At 34.4% G+C, this 13814-nt stretch overlaps 2 protein-coding genes across 5 annotated transcripts in view; both read right to left on the bottom strand.

Annotated features, from left to right (window-relative positions):
* The window catches only part of cd4-1 (CD4-1 molecule), a 109072-nt gene extending 100195 nt beyond the window's left edge, over window positions 1–8877 (bottom strand). For all 3 annotated transcript variants that reach the window (XM_073872034.1, XM_073872035.1, XM_073872033.1), the window contains exon 1: window positions 8769–8877. The gene's annotated coding sequence lies outside the window, so the exon portion shown is untranslated. The remainder of the gene's footprint in view (window positions 1–8768) is intronic.
* Window positions 8878–9954: 1077 nt separating this feature from the next.
* Window positions 9955–13590, bottom strand: LOC129447881 (cell adhesion molecule CEACAM1). 2 transcript variants are annotated; one of them, XM_055209833.2, is made up of 10 exons: window positions 13382–13590; window positions 12459–12502; window positions 12116–12277; window positions 11882–12007; window positions 11565–11786; window positions 11011–11249; window positions 10821–10923; window positions 10553–10731; window positions 10412–10479; window positions 9955–10290 (listed from the first exon to the last, which is right to left on the bottom strand). In XM_055209833.2, exons 2-10 carry the CDS (start codon window positions 12493–12495, stop codon window positions 10194–10196), a joined length of 1233 nt encoding a protein of 410 aa, XP_055065808.2. In that variant the 5' UTR covers window positions 12496–12502; window positions 13382–13590; the 3' UTR covers window positions 9955–10193. The 2 variants fall into 2 exon arrangements, with proteins under 2 accessions (XP_055065808.2, XP_073728133.1); XM_073872032.1 differs by having other exon boundaries at window positions 12459–12496; window positions 13382–13589.
* Window positions 13591–13814: the final 224 nt, after the last annotated feature.

The following is a 13814-nucleotide window of genomic DNA, read 5'->3' as shown; positions in this document are numbered from 1 at the left end:
ATATTATTTTCAGTTTATTCCTTTATGACACAAATGTGTTGCAAAGGATTTGAAACCTATAAATTGTTCACAACCACATTATCACTCTAAACCCTATAAATGAATATTCATCAGTTGCGCCTTGGATTCCAGTAAAGAGCCGTATATTCTTACCAAAAACTATGTATGCCTGCACGGTTCTTGGCGTGGACGTATGGCGATGAAAAGGATTAATTATTTTACGGGTTATTCAGATTGGGACCCTGAGCTTTTAAAGAAGCAGTGCATGAAGAGTAATTGTACAATCTGCACTCTTAAAAATAAATGTGCTTCTTTACAGCGATGCCATAGAAGGCCCAATTTTGGTTCTTCAAAGAACTGTTTAGTTAGAAGAACCATTTCTTACATACCCCTTTTTAATCAAAATAACCTTTTTCACTACAAAAAAAAACATTTTGCGAAACAAAACTTTTTTTTCAGATGTTAAAGTTCCTTAAGGAACCATTTAACCAAAAAAAATTTTTCTATTGCATCGTGAAGCACCTTTATTTTGGAATGTGTGGTAACATGAAGTAATTGCTAACCAACTTCATGTTGTGTTTCTATTTGATATAACCTTCCGACCCTAATTTTGTTGATGTTATCCTGTTATAAAATCAGTCAAAACTACACATTTAAAAATAAAGGATACGTAAAGGGATTTTCGCGGCTCAAAGAACCTTAAAAGAACCATTTCTTTTGTACAATTTGTATTCTGCAGAACATTACAAAACAACTACACTACAAAAAACTTGATGAAACAGAATGGGTCTGGATCTTTAATGGTTCTTTGTGGAACCAAACAGCTTAAGGAACCTGTTTAAGTAATCTTTGGTGCTTTGTAAAGACTCCAGAAAAGTTTTTATAACAAATCCATGTTGATTTAATTTTGAGGCTCATTTGTGAGTGAAACAGGCATGTAGATGTACAGGTACATTAAGGAAGAGCGAGAGAAAGTAAACGACAGGTACTCTAAAGTGTCTTTAAGCGCTGTATAGGACAAGGGTGGTTTGCGAAGGGGAACCACATGAAGGTTGAAACAAACATGTTGCCTGCTTTACATCTGTCTGAGGTTTCACCCCACTGTCATTCTCTCTCTCTTCCTGTCATGCTCTGCTCATTTATGTCAGAACAAATAAGTTAAGCTTTACACTTTTACAGCATTCGCCTTAATCTCTTTGTATGACTTTGAGGTTTGAACTCAGATCTTGCTCTGTAATAACTTTCTATCTTCCCATAAGGCTCCAACTCAACGCCAGATTTATGTTTGAATCTTATAGCGAACACACAGACTGTGCCTGCACTGCAGGCGTCTGTCAATTGCACAAAATATATCTACGTTGTTATTGATTCTCTTGGGCTGAGAGGAAAGACCCGTTTTAGAGGGATCCCTCATTACTCACTGAGTCTGTGAGGGTGTCAAGACACCAAACATAATCATTACAGAAAGAGTGAAAGAAAACTAACAAGCACAAAAAGAGGCGGTTGTGGGCGATTTATTTCAATATGTCCCATACCGGTTTTCGTTACGTGTTTCCCCTTCACCAAGTCATTTCATCTCACTGTTTAGTTCTGACTTAAAAACTAGAACTGATATTGTCTTCTTCATCGCTTATACTTATTTATTCTTTAATTATTTTGTTTTGGTCATTTTCTTTTTTGTTCCACTGTATCTGTTTATTGTGCTAAAATTAGCACAACATGTTTGAGAAATGCGTGAATATGTGTTTCTGTGTGTAGCGAGAGATTCGTTATTAGTCGTCTATCTGACTAACAGGGAATCCCTTTTATAGACCTGAATCCAGAAGCTTTCGGTGATTCATAGACATCTGTTTATAACCATGGTGAAACTGGTTTAGGCAAGCGTGGTAAAGTTAGTCTTAGCACGTTAAGATGGCTTACTTACTAATGTAGGCTTTTACTGCAGAAGATTTGTTTTTGAAAAGTCAGTGGAAATATATTTAGAAAGACAAATGTATCTCTAGTTGAGCTTTCAGTTACAAACCTTTTCCAATCCTCCATTTAATGAAGTCCTGTAGGTTTCAAATGCAAGTAAGATTAAATGTCAGTGGAAAAAGACAATGAGAGAGACAGATTACTGGCATGTGGTCTGATGCTTGCGAAAACATGTATTTTTATGTATATAAGATTAGATCATATTCTAGACAGCAACTTTCGAAATGTTACTGTACTCTGAAGAAGGTGATTTTGTTCCATTACGTAATCATGTTCACGTCATTGTGCTCTTTTTAGTTTTTTCCACTGATATCTGAAAATGGACCTTACAATTAATGCAGTTTCATAGAAATACGTGTAAACCATACTATCCATTTAGCCTACTATTTCCTGTAATGTTGTCAGCAATATATCTTTGTAATATGCTAATATAATATGTATTTTCCCGTAAATCTTGCTTTCATTTTTAAGTGGAATCTGTACCTCTTAAAAATTCATATTGTGCAAAAATACATATTTGCTAAAATCATTGTGCACACTTCTCTTTCTTAAATTCCTCTTTTTCATCCTCCTTGACTGTAGTTGGTGAAGTGAAAAGATGGAAACAGTTCTATGTGTTCACAGGTCAAAGGTCACCCAGAATAATATCTTAATGGATTAGTCAATTTTCTTAAAAAAATCCAGAGAATTTACTTACCACAATGTCATCCAAAATGTTGTTGTCTTTCTTTGTTCAGTCAAGAAGAAATTATGTTTTTTGAGGAAAACATTCCAGGATTTTTCTCAATTTAATGGTTTTAATGGACACCAACACGTAACAGTTTTAATGCAGTTTAAAACTGCAGTTTCAAAGTACCCTCAAACGAGGCATAAGGGTCTTATCTAGCGAAACGATTGTCATTTTTGTCAAGAAAAATAAAAATATGCATTTTTAAACCACAACTTCTCGTCTTCCTCCGGTCCGGTGGCGCACCAGCGCGACCTCACGTAATACGTCATGACATCAAGAGGTCACGGATGATGTATGCGAAACTACGCCAGTGTTTACAAGTGTGAATAAAGAGGACCGTTCCGACATTGTTGTATGTCGAATGATACTAATTAATGTCTTTGTGTCAGTTTATTGTTTAAAATGGTCCGCAAATGTGCGTTTTATATGTAACACGTGACCTTTCCACGGCATTACGCAATTACGTAAGGTCTCGCTTGTTCGTCACAAAGCCGGAGGAAGAGAGAAGTTGTGGTTTAAAATTGCATATTTTTTATTTTTCTTGCTAAAAAAATCGTTTCACTAGATAAGACCCTTATGCCTCGTTTGGGATCGTTTAGAGTCCTTTGAAGCTGCGTTGAAACTGCAATTTTAAACTGCATTTAAACTAAGTGTTGGGGTCCATTAAAGTCCATTAAAATAAGAAAAATCTTGGAATGTTTTCCTCAAAAAACATAATTTCTTCTCGACTGAACAAAGAAAGACATCAACATTTTGGATGACATTGTGGTGATTAAAATTATCTGGATTTTTTTTAAGAAAATTGACTAATCCTTTAAAGGTTAATTTCTAAAAGTAATGGGAACAGGGCAATATCCAAAACTGGTATGAGGTCCTGTAAATGATCATGAGGATCCATGACAATTTCATAAATGAATCACCTTACATTTTCTTAAGGGTTAAAAGACATAAAAAACACTATTCTGAACGCATTTTTCATAACAGCATGTCATCTATAAAGACACTCGCATTACACGCTTTATAATTTTAATGTACTAAATGTAATTAATTACATTTCCTGTTCCAGCCTGAAACTGTAACGGTCAGGTAGGAAAACACTCTGACAAAATGTGTGGTATGTGTGTGGGACAAAGCTAAAGTGAGAGGATGAGAAATAGAGAATAATGTCTGTATGACACACTATGAAAGAGGGAATCCTGCTCTCATTATGAAAAGCACTCACTTCTAATGTGAGCATTCTAACACAACACACCAACATCAACTGAATTAAACACAGTTACGCTTTATGATTTCAAAACGATTACTGCTTTATAATTTTCAATTACAGTTACATGTCTTTTGGCATTTATGCATTTCAATTTTTAAGGTATTTGCCACCTTTTTGGCATTGAAATTACATTTGAGAATCTAAGATGACCCCGAGATATTTAAAATCACATACAACCAGTAACAAATACATCAGAGTGATGAAACACTGTAAATTTTCATGAAAAACAGTTTTATGTTCAAATGTAAATATTTATTAAAGTGTGACATGCTTGTCAATGCAACGCATACTTGAAATGACACTTCTACATTTAACTTATCCCAGTGTGTAGTGATGAACACACACACACACACACACCCGGAGCATTGGGCAGCTATCCCTATTGCGCACGGGGAGCAATTCGAGTTGCTTGCTTAAGGGCACCACAGTCACAACTTGTCAGCTGTGAGACTCAAACCGGCTACTCTCAGGTTACAAGCTCGACTCTCTAACCCAGTGGTCTCCAACATGGTGCCCGCGGGCCCCCACGGAGTCTGTGAGTTGCCCACCAAAGCACATTATATTAATTGCCTAAATTTTAATATTTATTTATTACAGATTTTTTATATTCACTTGGCTTCTTTTATGTGTGTTAACATTTTAGACAATGTTAAAACATGTAAAATAAAAAAGGTTTGAGTAGACTATATCCAAAAGTAGCCCTCCAGCCCTGTTTTATCCATTGTGATAGCCTGGCTCACAAAAAGGTTAGAGACCGCTAGGCTATGACTTAAGATCAAGTTGCATTGCAGTGATATCTATGTTTTTTATGAATCATGCCTCCTTTTGGATACTTTACGTTCAAGAAAACTATTCTTGAACAATAGGGTCCTAGCATCTCGGTACTCGGCATGTTCTGACTTTCTACACTTGAGATTTTAATTAAAGGGATGCCCTAAACCAGCTGCGACCCCAGCAGGGCCAACATCGGAGGGGGACAACCAGGAATTCAGAGAGGGTGGAAGTAATTTCAGCGAGTTTACAGATTTTTTAATATTTTGCTGATTCCTAAAATTGTAAGCATCAGTTAAACACTGACAGTTAATGTGGGAGCGGCACAATATGAGTTTAGATCGGACGTCTTAAACCTTTATCAGGCCACATGGACCATTTATTGGATAAAAAGAAGGAGCAGGGACCCCCAGTATACATAAATCAAATTAGGACTGGATTTACATACATTGTCATAATGGTAACGTTACCAAAAATTAAAACTTTAATTTTTTGGTATACACAGTCACATGCATTCAACTACGTAACATTTTGAGTTTTAATTTTCATTATTAGCATATTATTGCATGTTTGTTTGATGTAGAATTAAAATTCTCCAAAAAAAAGTATTTGGAGAACCAATACCACCACGGATCCCTTACACTTTTTTACACATCTTTGTGCGTTAAGCTTTTAACACATGTGTAATATTAACACATTATGTGTCATTTTGTGTTGATTTTGTTTTAAAATATAACACAAGTTGTGATAAAAGTAACATTAAATGTGTTGTTTCACAGAGATGGGTGGATTCTGGGACAACGCATTTAGTGTCCCAGAATCAAAACTAATGTGTTGTTTTTAACACATTCGTTCTGAGAGTGTAGGGGTCACGGACCCCCATTGAGTAAATAAGTACATACTTTTATTAGCTATCATAAATCATCATAAATGCATGTTTCATTATTTCATATCATCATAAATGCATAAGTCAAGTTGAAGTATGCTATTACCTGATTAATATATATATAAAAGGTATTCATAATTAACAAGCATACTCTATGTTCATACTATATGCATATATACTTCAAACTAAAAACTGTAGCACATCATTCTGCCCATAAACAAAAATGAACGATAACAAAAGACTTTTCATTCAGACCGATCAAACTCAGAAACAACTTCTGTATATAATTCATTCCAGTGTATTTAGAATATGTAACATACACAAATGGCTGATTTTATGATTGTACCATAATATTCTTTGCTTAATTGATATTTTAATCCATGGTATTTATATTTTATCATGTATGCTTCAGTCATTGTTTATTACGTGTCTGTCCTACAACTTCTGTTGTATTTTTTTTCTCTCTTTAAACAAGACCGGCTCAACAACTGAACCGCAAATGACTTAACCAAAGCATTAACTATTGTTTTTCTCTTGTGATTTTAAGTATTACACCTATACCTCAGACAACATGTTATGTACATCAGCTTCATGTATTTCATGTATTTATGAGGTATTTTTTGTAAAAATGAATGGTTTGTGCAATTAAACTGCTGAATATAAACTGCTTTAATTTAAACGTCAAACAGATCATGCAATAACAGAGTATAAGCAAAGTCACCAAACGCGTTCACTCCATCAACCCAGCGATGGGTAAAAAGGGTCAAACACAACACATCAGGTTGTAATTTAACCTTTGCTTAGTTGTTTCAACCCCAAATGCTGGGTTGATTTAATAGCCTGATGGGTTATATAAATATAAACATTTGTGTGGGTTAAATTAACCCAACAGCTGGGTTTGTTCCATTTTGACCCAACATTGAGTTGAAAATAACGCAGCATTTTTTAAAAGTGTAATAAAGCTGCTACTACCACAAATACGTAATGTAGGTATTTGTGATCATACAGTATGTAATCGCTTAGACTCTGACACAAAAAATGACTTCATGACATATTCATGATTGCATTTTTTGCATTGCTTTTGACTCTAGGTTTGTTTATGTCCAAAAAACTTTCAAAAATGTTTAAATGACGCATTGTGTCACAAATTTCCACAAAAAACGTGGTTTGTAAGTATGGGGATATTGTAAATTATAGCAGACCTACAACATTTTAGAAGTACTAAATCTTTGCTTTGCTTTATCTATTCTGTTTAGGCTTAGCACGAATAACTAGAACGACTTTCCTGTTCGATCATTCAACGCAATATCTTTAACATTCGGGCAAGATAGAATATCTATAGTAATCAGTTTGCCCTATTGAAAATGCAGTGGCATAACAAGTTTATGTTACACTTAGGCCAATACAGAAATACTGTATGCCACTGTAAGCTAAAAAATGTCACATGCGGTGGCATTTAGTTTTGAAAACAAATATCAAGCACACAGGTAAAAATGGATAAAACAAAAAATATACTATTTAACAAACAATAACATTATTAGACTTTTCAGCTTGTAAACTGTAACATTAACAGTTAATGTGTTGAACCACACCTGTGGTTATTGTAGGACACCTGTGTGAACTTAAGAGGAACTGACTTCCAAAAAACAAGTAAAAAGACCCTGCACCAAACACTCTAAAAACAAATGGTGCTAAATAGCACTAAAAGTGGTTCACTGGCTCATAATCAACTATTTTAAGTGCCTAGAACCTATGTAGCACCTGTGTAGAACGCTGTATAGCGCTGCTATATAACCCCGTATGGATCTTAATAGGTGCTATAAAGCACTAAAAATGGTTCTCCTATGATTGCGAGCTTTTAGTGCTATTAAGCACCAATTTTTAAGAGTGTACAGTATGGTTAAGTAAAACTAAAATGGTTCAGAAAAGTTAATTTCCTTGACTATGATTGATCTTAGTTTGACTAAACCACTTGGACTGATATTTTGAAATACAATAAGAAGGCCACTATATAAAATAAATGCTATAAAGAGCGTATAATGTGAAAGGAATGGGGAATGATGCTGGTATTTCTTTAAATGATAAACAGCTCATCACCGTTTTGTGCGAAAGTTGTCCAGAATCTTTGTTTACTGCGCAGCCAGCAACATACAAAGTACAGCTAACTGGGAAATATCGTACATTTTTTAAATTGGTTAGACACATATTGAAGCCTTAAACCTGAGAAATATTTTCTAATGTAATTGCAAAAACTTTTAAATTTTGTAAATTGTGTTTTATGTTGGTTCTTGGTGAGAGCTTTTTGTACACTGTTACCTAAATTTACACACGGCTTCATTTTGCATTCATATATTTAGATCTAGATGATATGGTATATATGTATATGATGTACAATGTGACAAATTGAAAAGTTTTGAATTTTAGCTATATTCTAACAGATCATCACTTCAAAAACACAGACAGTTTAGCACACAACTACAAAACACTAATATGAAAATACTTAAAATTACTTAAAACACTATGCGTCTCAGCAAAATTGCATATGGTTAAATTCACTATCCCGTATTGAGGCTTTGGCCTTCAGAGTAAATGTACTAAAGCACTAAACACACACCTAAGTGGCCTAATGTAATAACAAAACACGTAATATCTTATCATGTACACATAGTGGAGGCCTACATGTCCAGATTCTTCAAATAAAGTAAAATAATTTAAAAATACACACTGACAATCACAAATTCCAAAACATCAATCCAATCTTTTCCTTAGAAAATAAAATAATCTGTGTATGTAATACTTGCATAATAATACTCTTAAAACATCCTATGTAAATCATTTATTATCTAACTGTTAAAGTGTTCATCGTAACGTTTCGCAGACACTATCGTAGTACATCAGAAACATCAGATTAGCATCTAAAATAGTATACAGAGGTCTAAATGATTTAAAGAACTATAAGAGCTTGTAAACATTTTGACAAACATTGCATTTCCATCACTGTCATCTTGTTGACTATCTGATATAGCACGTTGATTGTATTACATAAAAACAAAATACCTTGTAGCTGACCTGTAGAAGACTATTCACTTAACAATAAGCAGCATTGTTAGTGTTTGTAATAGTAACAGAGCGGTTCTTACCGTGTTGGTGAGATGAGAGTATCTGTGTTCTGTTTAGGATCAGAGACTTACACTGACATTTTCTTCCAAACACACACTGTCACACACACACACACACACACTGTCACACACACACTTACACACAGGGCAGGAAACGACAACATGATTTGCGTAGCTCTACAACTCATCTGTCTGTGGTGCTTGCTTTGTAGTTTGACCGTTCTGGTCTTTTTACCTCAATTATATTCCAGTTTTCATTCCACATATCATTTCTTTACTTGTCTGGGTGTATTATGTGTCTATTTTGTGTATATATTGTGAATATAGTTTATTGTGAGTCTATGTCTGTCACAGTTTACTGCATTGCATTGTATGGAGCTCTCAAGACTTTATCACTTTACGCTAAATGTGTTGCTAGTGATGTGAGAATAAAAATGATTTGATTTCAATGTGACATACTTTCACACTCAAAATCAGTTAATTCATATGAAAAAATCTTGGGAAAATGCTGGGTTATTTTCAACTCAGCGTTGGGTCAAAAAGGGAAATCCCAGACGCTGGGTTAAATTAACCCAGAAAATGTTTATATTTGACCCAACAATGGGTTAAAATTACCCGGCATAGGTTCAAGATGAAAATTCTGTCATCATTGTCTCACTATCATGTTGTTACAAACCTGTATAAATTTATTGTTTGTAACCAAACCGTTCATGAGCCCCATTCACTTTGATAGTATTCTTTTTCCTACTATGGAAGTGAATGGGGCTCATGATCCTTTTGGTTAAAAACATATCTTCCTCTGTGTTCATCTGAACAAGATATTTATACAGGTTTGTAACAACATAAGAGTGAGAATATGATGACAGAATTTTCATTTTTGGGTGAATTATCCCTTTGAATTACAACCCAACGGGTTGGGGGGTTGTACCTTTTTGACCCCTCGTTGGGTTGAAAATAATCCAGCATTTTTTAGAGTTCATATAAGCTTGTATGTCATACCCTCACACAGACCGATTTATGTCATTTATTGCATACTGTTGGTTTTGACTCCTGTAAGCAGCTGTATATATACAAGTGTGTGGACACCTGTGATCTAAAACAAATCCAGCTGCACCAGTTTAAACGGCACATTCTGCTCAATAAAGCTACAGTGCAAAAATGTGAAGAAATAGAGACACGCCCATGTGCGTATACACAAACACATCTGCAGAGAGTATTAAACTTTTATTCTTAAAACAAAAAATCAAGCATTCAACATATAAAACATTTACATGATATATTCAGGAAAATTATACAAAAATTAACCTTTTATCAAAAGTAACAATCAAATGTCTAACAACATTCATTCTGCAATAAATCTCACAAGCTCATTTTGGCATCATTTGTCAGTAGCACATTTAAAAGCACTGGCCCACCATACTGCATACTCCAGTAAACACGCTCCTCTCAGTTATATGAATTTGGTTTGTTGTGTGCATTACGCTGTTGTCTGGGGATGGGAACTGGCCTCACCTGCTTTGCTAATTCCACCTCTCCATGAGATCTTAAAAGAAACAAATGTTGTAAATGAGTAAAATAAGTCTATTCATTATTGAGCATTTTCAACTTATATAATATATTATATAAAATATAAACAAAAATAATAATAATAATGGAGCAAGAACCTGTTGCACTGGCAGTAGTCTTTGGCTGTAAGAGGTTGTCGCATAGATCTCAGTTTTCTCACTCGCTTCTACAGAAAAAAAAAACATAAAATTAACCTTTTTTCTTTTTTCTTAATTTTTTCTTTTTTATTTATTTCTTACCTTCATTCGTTTGTTCCTTTGTTGGACAAGAACAGTCGAGATAATAAGTCCAATCAAAACCACAGAACTTGCTCCTACAGCAATCCAGACCCACAACTGTACACCATAAACATCTTTGGTCCATGGTCCTTCGCTTGGTGTTTGCCCTTTGACATTGTTGACCACCTTTCCACCTGATACTTAAAAATCATTACAAAACGGACAGATTTGTTGATTTAAGAGGTAACAGTGTGCATTGTAGAATGGGAAAAAGAAAAGTTGCGATTACCTGAAGTGCCAGGCAAAACTTTTATCATCGTACTGGCAGTGAGCTCCGTTCCACTCTCAAACTTCACTGTGCACACAAACTCGCCAGCATCCGTAGACTGTACCTGAGATTGACAGAAAATACATGGTCTTTTTTTTCCAACCTATATACATTTGTGTATTATTCCTGCAGTTTTATTAAAGATATTCACTTTTATCAGCTTGATATCATAGTTGGTGCTGAGCTGTCCACTTGTAAATAAAACTTTAGATGTATTCTGGCCTTTCCAGCGTAAGTTATGTTTGTCATCTGTGGTTCCGAATGAGACATCTAGGTGCTTCGCCGTCCATTTCCCACTTACTGCACGGTGAGGTGTATTTTTTGGTAGAGAACAGGTCAGAACTACATCGCCCCCTTCAGGCACCTCAATATTTTCTTGGGTTTGGAGACCTGAAGAACCACATGTGTCGTGTACAGCAGGAAATGAGAGAATGACAAAAAAAAGTTAACAAAACACACAATATCTACTACTGTTCACACTCTAAAAAATACTGGGTTGTTTTTAACCCAGGGCTGGGTCACTAATGGACAGAACACACTGCTGAGTTAAAATGACCTAACAATTATGTTGGAACTTGGGACCCAACATAATTGATTGAAAAATAACCCAGCAGTTGAGTTAAAAACAACCCAGCATTCCTTAGACTGCAGTATCACTTTTATAATCAATAACATTTCAATTACAAAGTTATGAGGAACACCAACCAACAACAGTCAATGTTATATTTATCTTCAAGCCCTGGACCAGACACGTCCACTGGCCTTCATCTTTAGAAGTCACAGATGTCAGGGTAATTTCTGGCTTGGTTTCATGATATCGTTCACCGTTAGGGGGTCGTAGCCACTGTACAGGATTGGTGTTTACTCCATCACAGCGCAATTTGACATAACTAGACTGGAGAAGCACCGTGCCTGGGTCAGCAAAGACTGAAAAAGGAACGGAAAAGTAGCTTATAAAATGTACAAATATTTTTAATTTGTTGTAAATCAATGTATATAAAAGATTGCTTGTCCTGTCCCACCTGACACAACATGCACACGAAATTCCTTCTTTGGACAGGAGTAATCTCCAGCGTCACGTGCTTCCAGCCTGGTTATCTTCAAATTGTCTCCACTTGTGTAATGTTTATTTTGCTTAAATAAAGGACCTATACAAAATAAAGACATTTTAGTCAAATGAGCCAATAAACAGTTTGTAAACAATGAACCAGATGTATCAGAAAAACACATTCCTCAAACAGAACAAAAATGAATACCCTTTCGTGAAGTTCCTTTTTTGCCGTCAATGGTAACCAAGAGCTTATTATCCAGTTTCCATACCATATCTTGTCCAGAAGGTAGCTCTGGACATTGTAAGGACACATCCTGCCCAGCTTGCAGATACAACACATCACATTTCCCGGGATATATATAAAACACTGAGAGAGAAGAGAGAGAGAGAGAGAGAGAGAGAGAGAGAGAGAGAGAGAGAGCTTTAATAAACAAATTTTATCATTTGTACATTTTACAAAATAACTACGAAACCTACTGACAGCCTGAATAAAAATATTTTATATATTTTTTATTTTATTATTAACTTCATAGACTTTTTATGCTCACCAAGTAGGAGAACAAAGATGTCCTTCAATGTTGGCATTCTGTTCCTATTTCAAAAATATGCATGTTTAAGGGGAAAATAAAAACATTTATTAGAAATTATTTTAAAAAAAAACAATAAACAGCAGCGTGGTACAATTTTGTTTTAACAGTCTTTAAAAAAATAAAGATTTGGTTAGTTTCAAAGAATAAAAATCCATGTGTCTGTGCCTCAACTAGATCAGTGGGCTGTGGTCCACAAAACAGCTTCCTTTAGTTTTGTTTCGTTTTCTCTTGTTTTTTTAAACATCAAAATTCAGTAGATTGATATTTAAAAAATTTAAATCATTTGATAGAAATAAAAAAAATAAGACACTGCAATTGTTAACAAAATATTTTATACCCGTTCATGTAACGAGCTTATTTTATTATTCAGAAAACAGTGTTTCTAAAGTCCCAGCTCTGGGTGTTTGTCTGAAATCTACACAATTATATTTATCCTGATTTATCGTTTGAAAGTCATCAAATTCCAACACATCCAGTATGATTTGATTATCTTTTATATATTTCATAAATGCAGTTCATAGCTCTTTAAAATAATTATATAAAATATTACAATTATCGGTGCACAAAGTTGGTGTTATATGGCATTAATTAAAAAATATATATATTTAACGAAATAATTAGTAAATGTTGCCAATCAAGTATTAATAAGTTAATCAAGTGTAAAATGCGTGTCGTAAATTTTTAAAACACACTTTTTAATATAAATTAAATAATAATAATAATTTCTTTACAGCCGCATTTACCGTTTTACACTTACTTCTAATATTATTTAAGGTTCTATCTTTCTTGTTAATGTTTTTAAAGAAATAACTGTTTTAATCTCTTACATTTTATAGTTTAAAGTGCTACAGTACAGTAAACTGATACATGACGATACTCACGTTCAGATGCTTTAGAGAAAATGTTTTGTTGATAATAGTTTTGAGAAGTTCTGCACCTTTAGTCCAACAAGCAAACTTTACAAACGCTGTGAGAAAGCTGGCAAAACCTGAAACCGCACCAGAAGAGAGCGGAAGAAAGAAAAAATGCTGTTTGGAGAGCAGCAGCCAATGCACAGCAGAAAAAACGCCTCCGTTTCTCAAATTTTCAATAGACGTTCCTTGAAATGAGACATTACATGCGAGAATTTAGCTTAACAATAGGAATAGGCCTATAATTAAAATATCATGATATATATCTATTTATTACAACACTCATCTTTATGTAAACCATCGAGACAAAGGATCACTGGCACTTTAATCCGTTTCAATATAAATACTGCTTATTAAAACATGCTTTCAACGAAATTTAAGTTTCCTTTAAAAAAGGGTTTTA

The sequence above is a fragment of the Misgurnus anguillicaudatus genome, chromosome 10, assembly GCF_027580225.2.
Source record: "Misgurnus anguillicaudatus chromosome 10, ASM2758022v2, whole genome shotgun sequence".
NCBI classification, from domain to species: domain Eukaryota; kingdom Metazoa; phylum Chordata; class Actinopteri; order Cypriniformes; family Cobitidae; genus Misgurnus; species Misgurnus anguillicaudatus.
Note: the sequence above shows the minus strand (reverse complement) of the source record. Positions and strands in the feature narration are given on the sequence as shown.

Excerpts from the sequence above, each read along its gene's own strand:
- LOC129447881 (XM_055209833.2), bottom strand. The coding sequence starts at position 12,495 with ATGCCAACATTGAAGGACATCTTTGTTCTCCTACTTG. Across the intron at positions 12,008-12,115 it reads AAAAGGAACTTCACGAAAGG|GTCCTTTATTTAAGCAAAAT; the intron begins GTATTCATTTTT and ends TATTTTGTATAG. Across the intron at positions 10,924-11,010 it reads ATGATATCAAGCTGATAAAA|GTACAGTCTACGGATGCTGG; the intron begins GTGAATATCTTT and ends TGTCAATCTCAG.